This window comes from Pseudorca crassidens, chromosome 13 (assembly GCF_039906515.1).
Source record: "Pseudorca crassidens isolate mPseCra1 chromosome 13, mPseCra1.hap1, whole genome shotgun sequence".
NCBI classification, from domain to species: Eukaryota; Metazoa; Chordata; class Mammalia; order Artiodactyla; family Delphinidae; genus Pseudorca; species Pseudorca crassidens.
Window position 1 is genome coordinate 70,395,097 of NC_090308.1, and position 22,757 is coordinate 70,417,853.

General features: G+C 38.8%; 1 protein-coding gene across 3 annotated transcripts in view; it reads left to right on the top strand.

Moving 5' to 3' along the window:
* The window catches only part of CEP162 (centrosomal protein 162), a 91,791-nt gene that overhangs the window by 35,319 nt on the left and 33,715 nt on the right, over positions 1-22,757 (top strand). For all 3 annotated transcript variants that reach the window (XM_067702655.1, XM_067702656.1, XM_067702657.1), the window contains 8 exons: positions 585-666; positions 5,228-5,510; positions 6,379-6,640; positions 13,827-13,960; positions 14,228-14,455; positions 14,995-15,135; positions 16,951-17,063; positions 19,204-19,309. In XM_067702655.1, the coding sequence (XP_067558756.1) occupies positions 585-666; positions 5,228-5,510; positions 6,379-6,640; positions 13,827-13,960; positions 14,228-14,455; positions 14,995-15,135; positions 16,951-17,063; positions 19,204-19,309 (1,349 nt within the window). The remainder of the gene's footprint in view (positions 1-584; positions 667-5,227; positions 5,511-6,378; positions 6,641-13,826; positions 13,961-14,227; positions 14,456-14,994; positions 15,136-16,950; positions 17,064-19,203; positions 19,310-22,757) is intronic.

The following is a 22,757-nucleotide window of genomic DNA, read 5'->3' on the forward strand; positions in this document are numbered from 1 at the left end:
CTCTGGACAGTTTCCAGTGTGGTATAATTTAAATGCAGTTTGCTCTAGTGATTGTTTCTCAGTATCTGAATTTAAAGCGTTTGTTTAAATCTGGGAATCACTGGTTTAGCTATAAAGTTAGAGCTGAACATAGGATGAAATTTCAGTTCCTCCTCTAATATGCCTTGACCGAATTAAGAAATCAGTTGCGTATTTTCACATTTTTTACACTTTTCCATGAACATATACTAAAGTTACTTTTTAAATAGAGAACAGTATTTTGGGATCAACTAAATATATAATTGTATGTGTATGTATGTGTATTTGTGTATGTGTGGGTGTATTTGTGGATACACCCATACACATATATTTGATGTGTGTACGTATATATATATAGAAAGAGAGAGAGAGATAAAATATGTAAATATATATATCAAATATAAATATCAAAGAAGATTTTCTTATGGGGGAAACTGGGATTATTGTATGTGCTGTTCTGTTAACTACGTCAATCAGAGAAAATGTGATTTTGGTGGTATTAGACACTAAGTTAAGCAATTTACATAAGATTTTTGGTTGCTGTTTTAACTTTTCTCCCCTCTCAGATCTGCCCACAGTAGAGGAGCTGATGAAGCCCATCAGAATAGATTCCTTTGGGGTCAGTGGTTTCGATTTACAACCTCTCAGGTATGACTTTTTTGGAATGGATTGAACAGGTTGTTTGTTTGTTTATTGTTTTGTCACTGGGAACTTTTAGAATCATTTGTTCTACAAAACCATTCCTAATGAATGATTAACGTGTAGCTGGTATGTGTCTACCTGTGAGTCACTCCTGTTTTTTTTTTTTCACATTAGTCTTACTCAATTAGTTTATCAAAATTCTTCTCATGGTAAAATTTAAAAATAAATGCTACTAAAAAGTTGCTGCCACTAGGTAGGTAGTCTTAAAGCTTTCCACTGAAAAATAAAATCCCTTCAGCTCTAAATAGCTCAGGGACAGTTGATTTGAATGCTGAGAGGGAAATTAATTTTATTCTGTGCTGAGTCATCCATTCACTTCTTTATAAGCCAGTTAGTTTTACACTTAGTCACAGACCAGCTGTTGTCTTTCAGGGTGAGTTCTTGGATCACAAGAAAAATGGGCTTCATGAAAATGTTCCAGCTCTGGTACATTTTAATGACAGCTTGTGGGACATGGCTGTCATTCACCAACACAGAGAAGCATATCACAGTAGCCTCGTCGTAAGGCTGCACTTTGCATTCGTGAAGCACTTAGAGTGTCACACCCGTTATCTCATGAGATCCTCAGAATAAGTAGGTCAGGCATCTTTATCGATGAAACTGAGGTAAACCAACTTAGTGGTGGAGCTCTCACAGGAGCCAGTAATGACGACGATGATGGTGATGATAACAGCTAGCATTTTAATCACATGCTTACCGTGGGCCAGGTACTGTGCAGAGTTCTTTACATACTAGATTTTATTTAATCTTAAAGCACCTCTATGAGGTCTCTTCCATTATTATCCCCATTTCATAGATAAGAAACTGAGCTTAAAGAGGTTAAGTAAATTGTTCAAGATCATGTGGCCATAACCCAGGAATGCACTTGGATTGTCAGGTCTTTGATCTCCATGAAACATTTCTGTGAAAAGCCTGTCATCCATGCATGTATTCATTTGTTCATTTGTGTTATCAACAGACAACTTTTTGAGCCTCCCTTGAACCCCATCCTCATCCTGTAAATCCACTTGCAGTGATTTCTTGGCCTTGTTCCTCCCTTTATGCTAATTGAGAGAAAATGATGCAGCGTAGCTTACACTAAACCCCGTCGACTTGAATACTAAGCCTAGTATTCTTCCACTGGTCTGCAGTGCTAGTTAGTATTTTTAAAGCGCAGTTATGCTTCCTTACCATTGCTGTTTGGGGCTGTGCTAGTGTTACTGAAGAGATTTTTCACACATCCTGTGTCTTTGTTGGCATAGGTAGCACCATTTTAATAATGTGAGTTCTAAATAAGGATTTTCACATTGTGTTTTAAAAGTTGAGAGCCAAGTGTACTTACATTAAAGGCATAACAATAATTATAGAAATGTCAGTAGTATAAACTTTAGTACACATATCAAAAAACTTTTTAGTAAATTAGGATAAGTAATTCTAGCTGCTGTAACAAAAATATCCTTGAAATTTTAGTAGTTTAACATCATCAAAAATGGATTTCTTGCTCGCATCATAACCCCATGTGTCTCAGTGGAGTTGAGGCGGGACTCTACTCCACATGGTCATTTAGGGACCCAGGCTGCTTCTGTCATCAACACACAGTTTCAAGGTTCTCATGGCCTCATCTAAACGGTCGCTAAGGAGAGAAAAAAGATGGTTTACCATAATTCCTTTTAACTGCCTTAACACAGAAATGTTACATCACTTCAGTCCACATTCTATCGGTAAAAACCAGCACATCTAGCTAACAGAGTCCAAGAGGGCTGGGAAATATGGTTTGCTTGTGTGCCCAGAAAGAAAAGTTAAATGCGTTTGGTAGGCATCTAGCTAGTCTCCACAAGAATCTCCTCTTTTTTTTTTTTTTTTTTTTTTTGTGGTACGTGGGCCTCTCACTGTTGTGGCCTCTCCCGTTGCGGAGCACAGGCTCCGGACGCGCAGGCTCAGCGGCCATGGCTCACGGGCCCAGCCGCTCCGCGGCATGTGGGATCCTCCCAGATCGGGGCACGAACCCGCGTCCCCTGCATCGGCAGGCAGACTCCCAACCACTGCACCACCAGGGAAGCCCAGAATCTCCTCTTTTAATAGCCAAATATCCATTCTACTCTTATGAATACAAAGACCTACTCAGCCCCTCCTCAAAGCGAACAGCTCAAGTCCCATTCAGGACTCTGTCCATCTGAAAGGCCAGGATTTCCAGGTGAAGCACAGTTCTCTTTATCAGGTTTGAATATAGCTCCTCATTGTCTACTAATCAGTGAATTAAAGAGACAAGTTACATACTTCATTACCCACACCTTCTCATTCAGAAAGGAAAAGTATGAAGAAAATACAGCCATCAGTAATGCAACTTTGAAATCCAGTGAAAGACCTTGTAAAGACCCCCTACCTTGAAGATGGGAATTTTCCTTAATTACGCCATTGTTCTGCTCTTAAGGAGAAACTACCATATATATGTGTGTGTGTGTGTGTATATATATATATATGGGGTGTGTGTGTGTGTATGTATGTATGTAGGTATGTGTGTGTATATATATATATATATATATATATATATATATATATATATATATATGGTTCCATATAGCTCCTGGTTCCAATCCTTGAAGGATTTGTCTTGTATCTCATCACCATTGGCTTCAACTGAAGGGGGTTTCGGGGGGGAAGCTATGCCCATCTTGGAGGATGCACTGGTTTCTCTGTCCACTTTCTGCCTACAGGTGGTTTTAAGGCTCCCAAACAAGTCTCTAGTCTTTTTTTTTTTTTTTTTAATAGTAGGGTTGTGGTTTCTTTGTAATTAGTTACTTCAGAAAGTTTATTAGGCTTCTGATCTATTTGGTTCCAGTTAGTCCCATGTGCCAGCAACTACACTAAACACTCTTTGCTACACAAAGGTTTTAAATCTGCTTTATGTCTTTGCTTCCTTGTTCTTTTGTTTTGTTTTTTCTCTCTCAATTTAATTGCAGCTGTCTGGATATTATTAGGAACAATAACCTTGTGTTTGAAAATGACACTTATAATGTGATATTTGCCAAGGGACTGAGTCACTCTTTTCAACCACGAAGTCCCATGATGTCTTGCTTTTTCATAGCATTTTTCAGTGCTGAATCTTATTGAGTTCAGACACAGAGAGTGAACCTAAGAGGCCCTGAGTTTCTCGACTCTGTTTCCTTTGATTTCTTCTTAAAAAAATAGCCCATTCTATCTTGAGCTCATCTTTTTCTCATAATATCTTGTCAAAAGTAGCCAGTAGTAGCTAGCACCTAAAAACTGCCTGTTCTCTCCTACCATTTCCTTAGTACCCCACACTCGGTACCCATGTGGTCTGCCTTATAAACTGTTATAGGTGACAGTTTAGCAAATGTTTTGTCGCTATAAAACATGGGTTGTCACCTCTCCAGCCTCTACTATCAGTTTCCTTGCCACCCAAAACCGAAGCACTAAGCCACTGCCTCATATTTTAGGTTCTTGTCGCCACAGCACTCACATTCTAAAGGCCAGAACTAGTGAATGGCCCCGTCTAGATTGAAGGCGTTGAGGAAATGTAGTTTAGTTGGTTCACAGCAAGAACAGGGAACAGTTTTGATGAGCAGCTAGCCAGGTTCTGCTACCATTAAGAAGGAAAGAACTATTATATTTTCTGATGATTCCAGCTACTTCTGTTATTTCTAACAATTATCAAGAAGCCAATCTATCTTATATGAAAATGGTAGCTTCTTAAACTTCCTTTAATCTTATTTTATAAATTACAAAATTAAATGACCTAATTGACCATGATTTAGTAATTTGACAATGACAATATCCATATTTTGGGAGCTCCCATAATATGCTGATATTTAACCACATTTATAACATTTCCTTAAGGGACAGTTTCCATATTTTGAAAATCTAATGGTCTGAAATGTGACATTGCATTTAAGTGTTTTAAACCACAGAGATGATTTTATTTCAAAATCCTAGTGATTTTTCTTGTTTTACTTAAAAATTTTCCTATACTGTGATGAAATTATGCATTTTAATATTTATATTTTATGGCTCATTGATGTAAATTATGGTTACTTACTTGGTTTCTTCTAGAAATGTGTAAAATGTTTTTAACCTGCTTCAAATGCATGTTGACTTTATGAGATACTATAGATAAAAGATATATTACAAAAAGGCCACTTAGAAATTCATTTTTAAATTTTTCTTAGACAAAAGCAATCTCAGCCTTGTTTGGTTTGGCTTTCCTTTGAAGTAGGTCTCAGAGTCAACCATGAAGTCCTGTATATTATACTGCATTACAATTACCACCTGAAATTTAAAACAATTATGTGATGCTATGTGAGTATACTCTGTTAACCAGAATTATAAATAATATATTTAACATTAATGACCTAATTTGAATAGTTACAAATATTAGATATATTTAATACTCTCATATATTAATCATGTAAATGTATTTTATATGTATCACGTGTATGTGTATATTAATAAAACTGATATTTGAGGAGTTATATAGGGTTCATTCTCTGTGTCCTGTCTTGTTTTATAGCTATAAGAAACTGGCTGAGAATGAAGAATCTGAATTTGTTAGACCTTTACCCCTTAATATGAACCAAAATGTTATGTCTCAAGAACCACAAACTGTGAACCAATTTTTGGACAGAAATGAAGAGAATGTAGTTTTAGAAAAGGCAACAAATGAAGGTACAGAAACTAACCATCCAAGAGTAAATGCTGTGGAAGAACAAATAGATAAAATGTACCTTGATATTTTGAAGAAAAAAATGTCTGTTGGTCCTTCATTATTACCTCAGGATGACAAAAGAAATAAGGTAAGTTTTTATCATTCAAATTGATTTGACATATTGATAAATGAAGTTATACAAATACTATTGATAAGTATGTACTTCTTAAGCTAGTGGGATTGGTTACACACTAACCTCCACGTAGATCCTGGATATCTGTGAGCAGTCTATAACAACACCCTGTAGTCCCCAAATTTAAAAATAGCACCGTAGCATTAGCTTTCTTCTTGAAGCCATTCTTTATATTTTTCATTTTTTTAGTAAAGGTAGTCCAGAGTTTGAGTAACATAAGAAAATAAAGTGTATTCGTCATTCTAGTGCTTTTCAATCTTTCTAGTAGTTTGTGTTCTGCAAAAGTAGGTAAGTTGACATTTCCTGTAAATGCTATTAGCAGCTCTTAAGAAACCTATATTTCATTGTTCCTTTTTTCTCTGTTCTTGATTTATTCTGATTATATAGGCTCCATGACCACAGTATTCCGTTTTTATTTTACAGTTCTGAGCTATGTGTTTACCATAAACTATCTCCTTGTATCAATAGAATAAGGCAGGGTACTAATAAATTTTTACCTTGAGAAATCTGGAGAAAAAAGAAGCTAAGACTTTTGTCGTTTCAAAACATGTTCTTCCCTGCTCTCCTCCATGTTGATTCTAGTAATTACATGTCTTGCTTTCTGGCAAGCTTATTTTGTTTTATTATTTTGCTTTGTCTTACTCCTGACTTTGAAGATGTGCTTCCAAATACTAAAATTCGGATGAATTAGAGAACTTTAATATAATGATTTGCCTTCTATGAACTATGTTCTTTAGTAATCAGTATGGTTTTGCTATCTGTTAAATCTTATTTGCAACTGTAGTCAAAGTTTAAGTACTAAAGAGCTTGTACTTGTACGCAGACTTTTAGATCTCAACTCAGTTCTGGAGAAGAAGGGACTGGGATTGGTAAACAGCTACCATACAAGAAGGCCAGAAGTGCACCTCCTCTATTTAAAAGAAAACCCCAGAGTGGATTATATGCATCAGTTAGGAGCTCAGGGTATGGCAAGCCCAGTTCACCCTTCAAGACATTTTCTAATCTTGAAAAGAAAACTTCAAAGGACATTATGAAGAGCAAAAGCTTGAGATCCATTCCTACCTCAAATCAGGCTAGGAAAAAAGGTAATCATATACTCTTTTCATGATAGAATTCTGTACATATAGTGTATTATTTTATTTTCTTTGTTCTCTACTTTCCCTGTTTCCTTCCTCCTTCCATGAACTTTCCTTATTCATAGAAAAAAATTATTCATAAGGTACTGCATTCCATCTTTGAAAGATTCAATTCAATTGAGTTCAGGAGGTTTTTCGTCATAAGTTCTAGGTTTTCCTGAACGAGACCCAGAAAGTATGGGAAGTGAATATAAAATAGGAGAGTCAAACCCCTCTTCATCGGGTTGGCTATGTAATATCCAAAATATTTGCCAGAGAAGAGCTATGAATTCAAAATGCAAATGGCAACGTATAAATGAGGGTCAACCATCTGGGTATTAGTTCAGTATAGACTTGGAGAGTAAGGATGTTTTATAGATCAAAGAATGCATACTTTTATACTCAGTGTCTCTGTTAGTTATTTCCTAATGTAGTTGCTTATCGCTATATTGGCAGAAGGAAAGGGTAATTTTCCTCTTAGAAGCCCATGCAACTAGTAAAAGAAATAGAAATGCTCAAGTCAAACCAACATTTCTGTTGCCTTAAGACTCCAGTGGGGAAGGGAGAGCAGTAGAACCAGAAGCGTTTTGTTCTTTTCTTTGTGATTAAATCAAATAGGTTACCAATTCCATCATTGTTTTCTGGTGATAGTTGTCGGAGGAGAACTAACCTCACTGGAAAATTCACTTCTAGCTTAAAAAGTAGGGAAGTGCCTTTCCCTACTACTGTCAATTCCAGGACCACTTTGTCTATATTTAAAATTCTTTCAGCATTAAAGACTCTCTTCTTCTGTCTGTTTTGGTGTGTCTTCACTGCAGCGATCTGTGTGTGTAAGATGGACAGGCTAGGGCTGATCTGTATGAGAGTGCAGGAGAACAGCAGTGGGGGATGGCTATTCTGGAGAGACAGGAATTGATTGTTGGCTTAATGCAAGCTTCCTTTCCTCCTGTTCTTAACCTACAGACCTCTGACCCCTTTTCCTAAGAAGTCTCTTGTGTTCTCTTACTTTCTCGTTTCTGTGGGACATCTGCTTGTGATGTTGTCATCTACTCATTGTTATTAATAATTAACTGCCCATTGGATCTAGTGCTTAATGTTAAGGAAAAACACTTGGAACATTTCCCAAATTTTAGAATCATCAAGAGGAGTGTGAAAATTTTTCATTAATGTTTTAGGAGTATTCATTCTGTACTTTCGGGATCAAGAAAATGAAATTTTGTTTTTAATATTATTTACTCTATTGTATGTATTTTAGATAAACTAACCACCAACATTTTTGAAGTTTACTTTATCCAGATCCATTCACATAACAAATATTTTTTGAGCACCGACCTTGGTCCAGGCAATATTAGAGGCCCTTGAGATACATTGGTAAACAAAGTAGGCAAAGATATCTCCCCTCCCTCATTTTGTGAAGCTTTCATCTGATGAGGAGAGATAAACTTTTAGCAATATGCATAATAAATCAGTAAATGAGGTTATATGCTAAAGAAAACTAAAGGTAGAGCAAGAACGTCAGTGGGGGAGGTCACAGTTTTCAATAAGATAGAGTAGGCCTCCTTGAGAGAGAGCCATTTGAACAAAGACTTGGAGGAGGCAAAGGAATTGGCCGTGTGGATAGCTAGGGGAAGCGTATTCCAGAAAAATGAAATGACTAAATAGTGCAAAAGTTCTGAAGTAGGGAGCGATGCCTGGCATGTTCAGGGAACAGCATGGAAGCCCATACGGCGTGGGCAGAGAGAGTAGGAGATGAGACCGGAGAGTCAAGGGAGAGGCACATGTAGGCTTTTCTAGGGCATTTTAAAGACTTAGGCTTTCACTCTTAGTGTGAAAACATGAGCCAATGAAAAGTTTTGAGCATGAGAGTGATTCATCTAATTATCCTTTAGACAGATTTCTTTGGCTGATACCTCATAGACCATATACATACAAACATATACACACACTGTAGAGGACACAGGAAGAAGCTCAGAGCCCAGTTAGAAGGTGATGTTAGGAGTGCAGGCTAGAAGTGATGGGGCTGGAACCAGTGTGGCAGCAGTGGTGGTGATGAGAAGCGGTTGGGTAAGGGTATATTTAGAAGACAGAACCAAGAGTCTAAAAGATCGGTTTGGGGTTGTGAGAGAGGAATCGAGGATGATGGCAACTGGGAGAATGAAGTTACTCTCTTGCTGGGATGGGGAAGGCTGAGGGGGAGTAGATCTGGGGGTGGAGAGAAGACCAAGAGTTCAGCTGTCGAGGTGATAGTTTTGAGGTGTCTGTTCTACACACAAGTAGAGAAAACAAGGAGGCAGCTAGGTAGAAAAGTGTAGAGTTAAGAGGGTGGTGTGGACTGTAGGTTTCAGACGTTAAAGATGAATATTTTTGAAGCCATGTTTGTCTGGGTTTTTTTAATTGAAGTATAGTTGATTTACAATATTGTGTTAGTTTCAGATGTACAGCATAGTGAAATTTTTTTTTGCAGATTATATTCCATTATAGGTGATTACAGGATATTGGGTATAATTCTCTTTGCTGTACAGTGAATACTTGTTGCTTATCAATTCTATGTGTAGTAGTTTGTGTCTGTTAATCCCACACTTCTAGTTTGTCCCTCCCACCCCTCTCTCCCCTTGGTAACGACGAGTTTGTTGCCTATGTCTGTGAGTCTTTCTGTTTTGTATGTACATTCATTTGTATTATTTTTTAGGTTCCACATAGAAGTTTTATATAGTATTTGTCTTTCTCAGTCTGACTTAACTTCACTAAGCATAATGTTCTCTGCAACTGATGAAGATTATCAAGAGAGCATATCTAGAGAAAAAGGAGCCAGGGCCTGAACCCTGGGCATGCTAACCTTAAGAGGTCAGGCGGAAGAGGAGTCGCCTGCAAAGAAGACAGAGCAAGGTTGCAGGAAACCTGAGTATGCGGGGTCCTGAAAGCCAGGTGAAGACAGTGTGTAAAGGAGAATTGATCTGCTCTATCAGTTGCTGCTGAGGGATAAAGAGAGATGGGGACTGACAGCTGGCCTTTGGGTTTAGCAGAAAGGAAGCCATCAGTATTGGACAAGCAGTTTCCATGGATATGTGGCTGTGAAAGGCAAGCTGAGTGAGAATAGGAGGAGTGGAGTTGGATACTTCGAGCTCTAGATGCCCCTGGAGGAAAGCATGTAAAAGGTAGGAAGAAAAAAATGGGGCAGTAGCTGGCATGGAAGTGGAGTTAGGAGAAGCCTTTTATTTTGCTTTGTTTTGATTTAATGGGAGAAATAATAGTTGTGAATGAATAATAGTATGTTTATGCACTTTGGAAAGATGCAGTGGACAGGCAGAAATGCATGATGGAGGGGAGAATTGCTAGAGCAGTGTCCTTGAGTAGAGGAGCTGTCTTGGGATCCAGTGCACATGGGAAGAGTTGGCTTCAGAGAGGACCATGGACAGTTTGCCTGTGGGCAGGCCGATAGGAAGGGGGGAGATGTGGGTGCAGACTGGTGGGTGGGTAGAAGTGGTGAGAGGTTGCTTCCATTTACTCTGAGAAGTAAAGTACAATGTGATGAGGTGGCAGTGAAGTTGGGGCAGGGGTGTTGGAGGAGGGAAGATGTGAAAAGGCAATCCTGGAGGGTTAGACTGCAGCAGGAAGCGTCGGCGTGCAGTTAGTGACCACGAGTGTAAGTTGAGACCAGGCAGGGTGTGTGTGTATTTGTATATGTGTGTGCACAGCCACATTCTACTGCACGATTGCAGGTGTTGGGTAGTTGTATAGTTGGGGTTGTCAAGAGGCGTGGCTTTTGCCAAATGAGTACAGTGAACTGAGAGAGGAGCAAGAAGGGAGAGACCAACGTATGTGGAATGTAAGTTGAGTCGTGAAGGAAGAAAAGACATCAGGGGGGTGATACAGCATGACACAGGCAGGACCACAAAGTGAGTCCCAGGGGGTCCCAAGGATGGTGGGAATCCAGGTGGGAGGAAGGATTGATGGAGAGTAAATGCGTTACTGGTGATAGAAAAAGATCTAGAGCGCCAGTGGGAGAGAGCAGCTGGGGCGGAGAGGCACGTATATACAGGGGTTGAAAGGATCTCCTGTGCGTGTATGGAAGTTACTGAGAGTGAAGAGAAGTAATGTCATGGGGTGGGAAGGAAACGAGGGGGTTGGTATAGAGGTTGATAGATTAAAGTAATATTTTTATGGATATTTTTCCCTATTTCACAATTTCATAGTGCTTGTGACTACCGAAATAAAAAAGAAACACATCAGTAAAATTCATATTAAAGTACAATGGTAAACTGTGACTGTCTATTTTTATACTGAGCTACTTTTTCTCATTAGACTATCCATTAAGTATGATTTTTTAATCTCTGTCTTTTTATTGGAAAATTTCCCAGAGTGACTTTAGTTTCATTTCCAAAGAACTGGAATTCCTTTGGGGTGGTTGTTACTTGTCACAGGTTGGGTCTTCAAGAAGCAGACCCTGAGGCAAAGATGAGTGTCCAGAAAGTCTAGAGACTGTGCTTGGGATCCACATTGGGTATGATGAAGAAGAAGCCCAATGACTGGGGCTTACGCAGTTAGAAGTCTTCTTTTTTTTCACGTAACCAAGAAACCAGGGCTCGTCAGTTCATAGCTGGTGCAACTGTGCAAGGACCCTTCTTTCCTGCTGCAAAATCCTTAGTCGGTGACTTTTGTCTTCCTTGTCACAAGATGGCTACACAACCTCTAGGCCTGTCAGGAGGAGAGGCGAAAGGTAAAAGGTCCCTGCCTGTTAACTCAGCAGCTTCTTAATCAGAAAAGTAGTCACTTTCTTGGAAGTGCCATGTAGGAAACTTCTGCTTTCATCTTATTGGCCAGAACTTTGATCCTGTGTTTCCTTCCCACCCCTCTGCCCAGTTGCATGGAGTCCAGGGGGATGGGTGTTTTTAACTGGCACACTGCTGCCCAGGGCAAAATTAGGTTTCTGTTATTAGGGAGGAAAAGGAGATTGGCGGCTACTGGTGTCTGCACGTGGCAGTTTTCCTTTTTATTCTAAATTAATTTTCTTGGGCTATTGCCTCTTATATTTTTATCTTTAGACTGATACGTTTACTGTCACAGAAGGAATAATTGCTCATTCTTTAAATTTAAAAAACACAGAGAAGTAAAAAGAAAGCAATAATTAGCCAGGAACAACTGGGGTCACACTGGGTGAGCCTCTTTCCATGCTTCTTGTATGTATGTCCTTGTCCAGGTCGAAGGAAGCGGGGATGGGAGCTGGAAGGAAGGAGACAGGCAGGACAAACAGACAAAGCATTTTATAAGAACAGATCACACTTCATAAGTTCTTTTTAAATAAAATATTAGATTGAGTTTTACTTAAATCTGTAAGACGAGAAAGAAACTTTATCCTAAGAAATACTACATCTCAAAAGATCCCTTTAAGAAAATAGACTGTGGAAACCTCTGAAAGGTTGGCAAAACCATGTTGTCATTTTTACCTACATTTTGTACATTATCTGTTTTCCCTTCTGTGAAATACGAGGTAGTAAAACCCCCAGTCACATGCCTACTACCCATTTTTGTTGGATTTATTTTTACTTGTTCAGGATATATTTAGTTTATTCACTCCAGCGACTGTAATTCTCCTCAGCGTTTGAATGAGGGTCTTGGTTCTGGCTATGAAAGGGCCAGAATGCTTTTCACCAGTCCCTTATCCATCGCTTCTCCATTCTGGAATTATTTTGATTGGTTTCTTATTTGACTGAATTTTCTTAATCCATTGTTTTTTCAAGAAGGGTTCATGGGTTCCAAATTCTGCAGTGTTTTTTCACGTTTGAATTTTATATCCAAGCAAATTTTCTTTCGGGTATAAAGGGAAAAGATACTGTCCATGTACTATTATTGAAAATAATTACTTAGAGAAACCAAAATTAAGAATCCAGGAAGGGAGAATTGTGGTATAAAAGCACTGGCTGACTGCAGCTTGAGCAAGAACCACCTGCCACTCTTGGCCACCACATCCTAGGGAGAATCACAGTGCTAGCAGAATCACACCCCATTCGTTGGCCATGTTGATGCATCTCCAGTGACTTGGAAGGATTAATGCCTGCTTTTACAGTGATTCAAACAGTTCCTTTATGAACACTGTAAGACATTTCTCGAGAAAAACCTTCCACATCAAACAATCCAATTAAATATGATTACTACTCTATAAGGAAAATCCTGCATGCCCAGAAAAGATTAGAAGGAAATCTCGGGCTGAGGTACTATTGGGGACGTGTTTCTTCTTTTGACTTTCCTGTATTTTCCAAATCTTTTAATGACCGTGTATTTCACTTTAATGAAAAAGTAAACTCTGCATTTGAAAAGTTAGCATCTTGAAAAAATTGTATTAAAAATATAAATATCAAATGCTTCATTTACATCTAAAGCAATCAAATAAATATTTACTCAGTGTGCAGTTCAGAATCTGTAATAATTGAACATGGGCCTCAAGACCTCTCTAGGTATTTCCCTTAAATGTTTATTTTTATTATTAACTGAATAACTTACTGGCCTTAGAATTATTTCCACTGTTTGAGGATTTACGAGGTACCTTTTAAAAGCTGAAAATCTCACCAGAATATATATACATTAATCACATTTTTTCTAATTTAATAAACAGGGTATTATAGCAGTATTATCATTTTGTTTTTTAATCAGATTTAAACTACTTGTTATAAAGTTTCCATGTAATCTATATTATTCCAGTGATGCTATATCTTGATATACGTTACTTATAAAAAATGTGCTCTGAAAGCACACTTAATCTGAAGTAAAATGCTTCATAAAGTTATCAGCTGCTCTTTGATTCATTGTTTAGGTATTTTTATTTGTTACTGCTGTGAACATTTGACAGAATAATTATTGAAAAATAATAAAACCTGAAATTATCCCAATCTACATTCTCCTCACGTTTATTCAGCTCCAGTTGTCATTTGACGTGAATCTTGTGTCATTACCCTTCTGTGTCAAATTGAGCAGAATGTGGATTACGGGCAGGAGTTCGGAGTGCAGTGAAACAGATGCGTCGCAGGCGTCAGCCTGCTTCGTGATCCTCGTTTGTCTTAGTGTTCTCATTGTATTAGTACTTATTGTTACATAATTGCTGAATACACACTCAACTTAGTTTGTATTTGTGGTGCTTTTATCCATTGCTTACAATCTTCAGAAATCTTATCTGGAACGAGACTCATCAGGCCTGCAGCTTTGGGTAGAGCAGCACCCCAAACGGAAAGTTGCCTGGCTACTCCTAAGACGTCTGAAGGCCCTACAGAAGCAGATTCCTGTGCTCAGGTTCAGAATGTAGGTATTGAATTTCAAAATAATATTCATAATGTTTTTATGTTCTGTAATTATATATTGAAAGTAAATTATAAATAATGAAATATATGTAATTTCTTTTATGTTGACTGATATTCTTGTCACGCAAGAATTTATTGATCTTCTTATACAGTAGAACATTGTTTAACCGTGTCATTTTTATTCTTTGTGGGTTTTTTTCCCCTAACCACCTGTGTTCAAACCTAATATTATAACTCTACATAATGAAGTAATGCTTTTCCTTTAAAGGATTCTTCAGGATACCATGGTGGGAACAAGGAGACAGAATTGATTATGTTTAAAAGAGTTCAGGAAGCAGAGGAAAAATGGAGGGGTGCCCAAGCCCTAATTGAGCAGATTAAAGTCACATTCTCAGAAAAGGAGAGAGAGCTGGAAAACAAGGTGGAGGAACTAAAGAGACAACAGGAAAAGGAACTCTTCAGACTGAATCAAGACAATTATATTCTACAAGCCAAGGTACTAGACACATTGTCCTACTTCTCCTTTTATTTAATTAAAAAAGAACTGGTACTCCCCGCTAAATGCATTGTCATTTGCTTGTCCCTGGGGCTGCTTCACTTGATACATTTGCTGTATAAAACATGAACATGGTTCCTGAGAGTGCCTCCTTACAGAAGAGCCTACATGGAACCCCTGGGGGGGAAATTGAAATTGAAATTGGCTCATTTTGATAGTTTTCTTGTTAGCAGTCCTTTCTGAAAACAAATCCCTTGGTTCACTGTGACCTTCACAGAAGATGGAGTTTCAGAAAGAAAGCTATGGAAGGTCTAGATTCAGAAAGTGACACTGTGTAGCATTTCTGAGTTACTTCCATCATCAGAACTATCAGCACAAAGCACACTGAAGTGGTTTGACTGTAGTTGGCGTTATGATCATTCCACGGTGGTTATAAGGCAGGCTTAGGTTTATGTACCTCGAATTTTCTGTTATTCTCCCTCACTGCTCACTGTATCATTTCCTTCTCCAAACAAAACAATACCTGCATGTTCTCAAAGTTAAGTGGCTTTGAAGAATCAAACAAAAAACAAAGGTGCTTGCATTTTGGGGAAACAGCTGATCCTGTCACTGAAGAAAAATTGAAGCAAATCCAAAAAGAAATACAAGAACAGGAGACACTTCTTCAAGGATATCAACAGGTATGGCTCTTCAGCACATAGGGAGTTTGTCTTGAGATTCTTTGATTATAAAAACAAGGCATTTAAAAATATTTGTGTCCATTTAACAGGTAATGGGAATTCTGGCAACGCGAGGAAGTAATACTTTGACTAGTCTGTACATTTCTCATGGGCAGAATTAAAGTGGTGAAGGGCATGGGCTCTGGATTCAAAAAATCTGGTTTTAGACTTTGCTTCACTACCTGCTGTGCAGCCTTAGGCAGATCATTTCACCTCTCAGCTAGTTTCCTCATCTGTGAAGTGGGAATGAGGATAATAGTACCTGTCTCATAAGGTGGTTGTGAAATTAAAATAAGACAGTACAGATCAACCACTTCGTGCCTTCCACACAGTAACCAGTTACTGCCTGTTGCCTGTTACTAATTGTAATAGCCATATTTCCTTAGAAACTGTCCTCTTTTTCTTTAATTTTCTATAATTTTTTCAGTAGATAATATTGGCTAGTTTTGAGATTATATTGAGAAATATAAATCTGAAATCAATTGCCAATGCCCTGAGAGTGAAAAACAATTGAATTAAATGGGAGAAAATGAGTGTGTCCTATAGAAGCCATACATTTGTTCTCTGGGATGATGGAGTGTTGGTGGTGTTGACCTGACAGTCAGCCAGGGCAGGTTTGGTGATCCCCAGAATGAGACTTGTCTTAGTTTCTTTCCCATCACTCCTTTTTCTTAACTTCCCTCCCCTTCTTCTTCTGTCTCATTACCTTTTTCTTTTGTGACAACAATAGCCTAAGCATCCAGCCTACCGATAACCAGCATTTTCATTCCAGGGACATCCAGAGAAAGCATCACCACATCAGAGACTACAGCTTTTGCTGTAAATGAAATTGTACTGATTTTGCAGGACACCCCACCATAGAGTTAGTGAGAACCGTCCAAAAACCCTTCCTGCCATTCTGAGCTTGCTGTATAGGACATGGGTTTTAAGGAGGATTTCACAGACCTTTGAGTATGCCAACCACCCACTCTCACAAAGATAATACAAAATTTATGTGTCTATGTATGTATGTATTTTTCGGAGTTTCATTAATTCTGCAGATAATCAAGCACAGACTGTGTGCCAGGCACTAGGCCAGACGTGGTGAGACAGTTCATAGTTTTCATTAGATCCTCAGAGGTCCGTGGTTTTCATCAGATTCTTGATTTTAAAGAGGTTACTAAGCCAGAGCATCTAAGCACAGATGGGTACTTTCTCCCCCTGATCTCACTGTTTGAGTCCCCCTTCAGCTCAAGTCAGGTGCTGTACTGGGTCTAGTCTCTGCTCTGCTCTGTCCTGATCTTCCACAAACATCCAGTCTCTAACTCCCTGCTCACAGAAATTTCCAGAAACAAACATGGATACCCACCGTGGGTACATCCAATTACCTCACGGCAGAAAGACGGGCCAAAAATAGGAAAAAAGAAGATGCAAACAGTCCCACTGGCCTTTCCATCCCTGGTGCCTGAAGTCAGGATGTGGTTATTCCTGCAGTCTCTCCCCCATTTACTCCTGTGAAATGCGGTACATTATACTGACAGGCTCTTTGGCTTTGGGAATTTTTTTGCAACTTTTTTTTCAAGTAAGCGTTTTGATCATTTTAGAAAGAATTGTTTTCAGGTAACAGATTTTCTTCTGAGACAAATCAAAGAGTTTGAAAAAGATTTTGCTTACTCAAAAACTGAAGAAATTTAAAAGCTATTAAAAATGTTTAAAGGATGTATCTTTTAGAAGCAGATACACTTATGTAAGCACTACTGATTTTTAACTAAAACATAATTTCCCGTGTATAAAAAGGAAAACGAAAAATTGTATAATCAAGTGAAAGATCTCCAAGAACAAAACAAGAAAAATGAGGAGCGAATGTTCAAGGAAAACCAGAGTTTATTCAGCGAGTTAGCTGCCTTAAAGTAAGTCCTTTTAAAATTCTTAAAATCAAATATACTTGGACTATTTCTAAGCATTTTATTGTTATATTAATAAAACATTTAGGATACTTAGAAATTTTTAAAAATTGTACACTGATTTACAGTTCTGTAACTTTTGTATTTTTAATATTCAGTGGATTTTCCTTTGATATTAGATGACTAGTACATACTTCCAGTATTTTCAGTATATTCGTATTTGAGTTTGACATCTATTTCAGGAAACTGAATATTCCTTTTAAGCCTGAGATACTTGGGTAATACATCTTAGTAATAATGCTGTTAGTAATAATAGTAAAGAGAAAATACAGTATTATTTACTGTCTTAGGTCAGGTTCCATACAAGTAGAGCCTGAGGTGGGGATCGTCGTGGAGGTGATCTCCCGGAGGATTAGTCTCAGGAGATGGGGAGCCAGAGAAGCGAGATGGGGGCGGGTAGCAGGAGGGCAGGCAAGTAAGAATGTGGTCTCGGCTGGAGGCTGGCTTCATTCTGCTCTCGCCAGGAGGCTCAGGAGAACACATTGCATTGCAGAGTTGGCCCCTACTTGAGGCACGTGGGGGGCAGCCTTTTGTACCCCCCAAGGCAGCCAGTCCCTGGCTGAGGTGGGCCCCAGGGAGCGAGTGGGGGTATCCTCTGGGCCAGGGGTCAGGGGTTGCTATTTGGCAAGGGCATTTCTCCAGAGAAGGAGAACCTGCGAGTTATTACAACCAGCGCTCACCGTGGCAGGCTGACGGGGCACCAGCACCCACTTAAGAATCAATCATACTTCAGACTATACGGCCTTTGGGATGTTATCACATCCGTCTTTAACACACTAAGTGAAAGAGCTGAACCAACACATGTGGGCAAGCTAGGGTACTGTCTTCTTTTGGGAAATGACTGCCAGCTATGCATCATTTCACCTAAACACCTAAAACCTCAGATAGGACCGCTATCAGAAGAAATTTCTTTGACTCTGAATGTCATGTATGTTTTATTTATTTACATACTTCTTCCATTTTTTTTGTAAGGTAACTTAGGGCATGTGAGGCAGGGCTGCTGTTAGCACACATTCATCTTTCCTGCAAAATAGAAAAAAGCATATCTTGTAGCAGACAAAGCTGGAAAGTACACAGGTTGGCTAGTGAGGGCACTTTTGTGTAAATTAGGAAGGGGAAAATGCCCCTTTCTCCTGGTAAGTGTGACCCCAAGCCAAGGCTGATAATCTGCACAGTTCTGAGGCATGAAGGCATTTACATCTGCTTTCTTCCCAGATGCTTCAATAAAGTATTTTAAAATTTCATATCTGATAATGTTGCCTGGCTTTTTTTTTTTTTTTTTTTTTTTTGTGGTATGCGGACCTCTCACTGCTGTGGCCTCTCCCGTTGCGGAGCACAGGCTCCGGACGCGCAGGCTCAGCAGCCCTGGCTCACGGGCCCAGCTGCTCCGCGGCATGTGGGATCTTCCCGGATCAGGGCACGAACCCGCCGTGTCCCCTGCATTGGCAGGCGGACTCTCAACCACTGCACCACCAGGGAAGCCCTGTTGCCTGGCTTTTAAGAGAGAAGATCTATTCCAAGATCCAAACCTGAAGCTCTGAATGAATTTTCACAATGGAATAAATGGTTTCTCTAGAAAGTAGGGTTAGGTAATCATATGTGTACTCCTAAACTTGTATAATATCTCTGGAAAAAAACAGAAAAATTGATTCTAAGGTACCAGTAGTAGACTGTGTTTGTTTTTGTTTGTTAGTTTCCATGGGTATGATTGGCAATTTGTGTTTCTCAGGAGTCTAGAATGATGTGACAAGGAGTACAGAACACCACAGGGGAAATACAGCAAGTCTTTCCGGGCGATTGATTTTTTTTTTTTTTCTGAGAATTGGCAGGAAATATTTTTATATTACAAATAAACCAGTACTCTTAGGGTTTTGGTTCTTTTAGATTATACATAAAAAGTTCACATGAAGTATACTTCTCTTTTAGTATTTTAGTATTGTAATCTTTAGTTTAAATAAACTTTCTCTTCAGTGACTCACATAGTTTCAACGTGCAAAGTGTTTTTAATTTTTAAGAATTGAATATTTTGTATTGAAAGGAGTACCTTGTAAAAAATATATATTTTTTTATTTTCAAAATAAATCAGAGAACAGATGCATAAAAGTCGTTTCCTGTCTCAAGTAGTTGAAGATTCAGAGCCCACCAGAAACGAGAATTTTACAGATCTGTTAGCAGAACTACGGGTGGCACAGGTAAGTTGCATAAGGATTTTAACCATTAGCAATAGGAAAGATTGTTATAAAAATCTCTACATGTGTAAAAAAAAAATCTGCTTTTGTAATTTATGAAAAAATAAACTCTGCTTATAAATTTCATACCAATTAAAAATTAGGAAATATCTAAGGTTAGCACTGGGACACATGTGACCTTACTATAGAGGAGACAATGTGATGCTGGTTTTAGGTGGCATCCTCTTTATAATCCAACCTCTCATCAGGCATTTTTCACGTGGAGCCATGGTTGGACGCATAACCTTATTTAGGGCATGTATACCTAACTTCAAATTCCTCATTGGAAATGTACGGCTAAAATAGGAAAATAATTTGAAGATAATCATTCACCTTAACAAGTTAGCTGGCTTTTCCTCTGTCTTCCCAAGTGGACTGTGCAGTTCTAGGGGCCAGAGGCTATATCTGCAAATATGTGTGTCTGATGTGCCTAACACAGAGGTGAAATGCAATAGCTACTGTATAACTTTTTTCTTTATTTGTATTGAATTGTTATAAAGAATATGGCCTAGAATTTTCTAAAGCAGTATTTATCAATAGGAGAAGTTTGGGGATTTAGGGCAGATTAATTCTGTCTTAAGCAGAACAGTTCTAGGCATTGCATGATTTTTATCACTCCTGTCGCCAGGAACTATGCTCATAGCACCCACCAGTCGCTGCAACACTCAAAAGCACTGCCACGTTTCCAGACATCTCCTGTGGGAGGGCAGTCAACTCTCCCCACTCCCTCCCATTAAGAACCACAGCACTAAACTAAAAAGTCCTTCCAGTCTATTTGAATGATTATGTAAATTAGAAAAATTCCAATTACATATCACTTTTTAATTAGAAATTTATTATATAAAGTTAGGTTATATAGCACTTTAAACATGCCTTAGTTCAATAATTGATGCTTAACAGACTTGTATGTAAAATACATCTTCAAATATGAATCCATTAGAGAACTTTCTTAAGATGCATGTATGTACAGAATGATTAGATAGGTAGGCAGATAAGTAGAAAGAAGGAATAAATGATTGGACACCCGCACTTATCAGTGGGCCTCAAAAACTAGCAAGTTAGGAGAGCAATTAACATTGCTGAAGTTTATGAAGACTTGGGAAAACATGGTAAGGTTTCAAGCACAGCATTAGCTTCATTTGAAGGCTGTTATTAGTGACCTTTTAAAAGTGCTACTTTGAACACACTTTTTTCTGACAAACGGGAAACTAAAACTGCCACTGAAATCACTGGAAAGTGCTGGCTAAAATATAAGAAACATCTTGTAAATGCATAACCCAGCTCTCAGGAAAGTAAGGGGAATCTCTAAGGGTCACAAATGAACAGGGATACAAACCTAGCAGTAAACATTGCTCCTAGGCTACCAGTTCAGTAACCACGAGCCTTGAGCTTTAACAGCAAAGTAGAGATAGGACCCCAGGATTTCAAAGGGCCACATCCTTCAGTAAAACAGTGGTCCATGAAAAAATCCACCCACCTTCAGAAGGGGCTGAGATATCAAGAAAGCTTATCTGTCTTAACTTGATTTCTATATAGAGGGGGGGGGGAAAAAATCTCTGCTCAGTGTCTTACTAGTTGTTCAGTATAAATGTCATCCCTACTGCCTTCATTTGTGTTTTAGTATTTGAATTGACACTGCTTTCAAGGTTTGGTCATACTCAAACTGGAAAAGGAAAATAGCATAAAAGGTGGTCCTGAGTTAGTGATCATCTTAAGTGTGTCTTAAGAAACACATGCAAAACACTCTTAGAGGTATCCATCCTTAACGCAGCTCACATGGTATTCCTTCAGATAAAATCCTGCTGACGGTACGCCCAGAATGCAGAATTACAAAACCCGGGGAAACAACCCACCGTGAGCAGGCATGGGATGGTTTAATAAACAGCAGGATTAGAACCCCAATCAAATTACTGAGTAGACTATGAAATAAATAGACTTTAAATGATTTAATATACAAAATAAGTGAGAAATTCAGTGTGAGGAAAGAAAACAGACTAGGCAAATTCAGAGAAAAATAAACAGAATAAGTAGAAAAATTAAATAGATCATACATAACTAAGAAGAAATTGGTAAACTAGAAGATAGATCTAAGGAGCTTAGAGTGAAACACAAAAAATAGAGAAATGAAAAATATCAGAGATGTGAGATACTCTAGTATGTAATTAAATTTTTTTAAAAGTAATGGCTAAGAATTGTCTAGAAATTAATAAAAGAGATGAATTCTCAAATTCAGGAAATACAGTGAGTCCTATGCAGGATACGTAATTTAAAATCTACATCTAAACCCATCATGGTGAAAGTACCAAAGGCAGGGAACACCTTAAAAGAAATCAGAAAGGGACTTCCCTGGTGGCGCAGCAGTTAAAAATCCACCTGCCACTGCAGGGGACACGGGTTCTATCCCTGGTCCGGGAAGATCCCACATGCTGTGGAACAGCTAAGCCAGTGCGCCACAACTACTGAAGCCCACGCGCCTAGAGCCCATGTTCTGCAACAAGAGAAGCCACCGCAAGGAGAAGCGGGTGCACTGCAACGAAGAGTAGCTCCTTCTCGCTGCAACTAGAGAAAGCCTGCGCGCAGCAATGAAGACCCAACACAGCCAAAAAAACAAAAAAGATTTAAAAAAAAAGAAATCAAAAAAAGAAGTGTTAAAGATAAAAATTACTTAGGATTGTGTTTATTTGTGCAAATATTGAAAGATGGAATGTCATGCGTTAACTTTCATTCACTTTGGTTTTCTGAGTTTAAATAGTTTAAGAGCAAAAAATTCATACTGAGATAAATCTGTAATACAATATTCATATCAAACCTACTTACGTATAGTCTCATTTGTACCTTAAAAATTAATACCAGTTAGTGTAGTCTTAAAATGTGAATTGTTGTTTTGTAAACTATGGATGGACACATACTAAAAGCGAAGGTCCTGAGCCCTGTCCTTCTAGATTCCCAGGGTGGAGAGGAGGATGAGGCTGACTGCAGTTCGGCCAGTCAGTCAGGCAATCGTCCTGGAGTTGGAAAAAGAGTAGGTAAACAAGACAGACATGGGCCTTGCTCACTAGGAACCTATATTCTACCAGGGAAGACAGATAATAAGTGAACAAGAAATAGTTACAAATAGAGGTAAGTTCTTTGAGGAAAATAAGAATAGAGACTAACGGTAGGCAGGGCAGGGGTAAGGCAGCTGTCAGCCATGTGGGCAAGGAGGTGCTCTCTGAGAAAGTGGTGTCTGCATCGAGAATGGAGGAGAAGCAGCAGCTCACTGTGCAAAGACCGAGCCTTCCAGCCAGGGGCAAGCACAGGCCGAGTCAGGGTTGGGCTTGGTACCTTCCAGATACAGGGGCACCTGAGGCAGAAGTGGGTGAGTAAGGACAAGAGTGATGGAAGAAAAGGTCGGAGAGACAGGCAGAGGCCT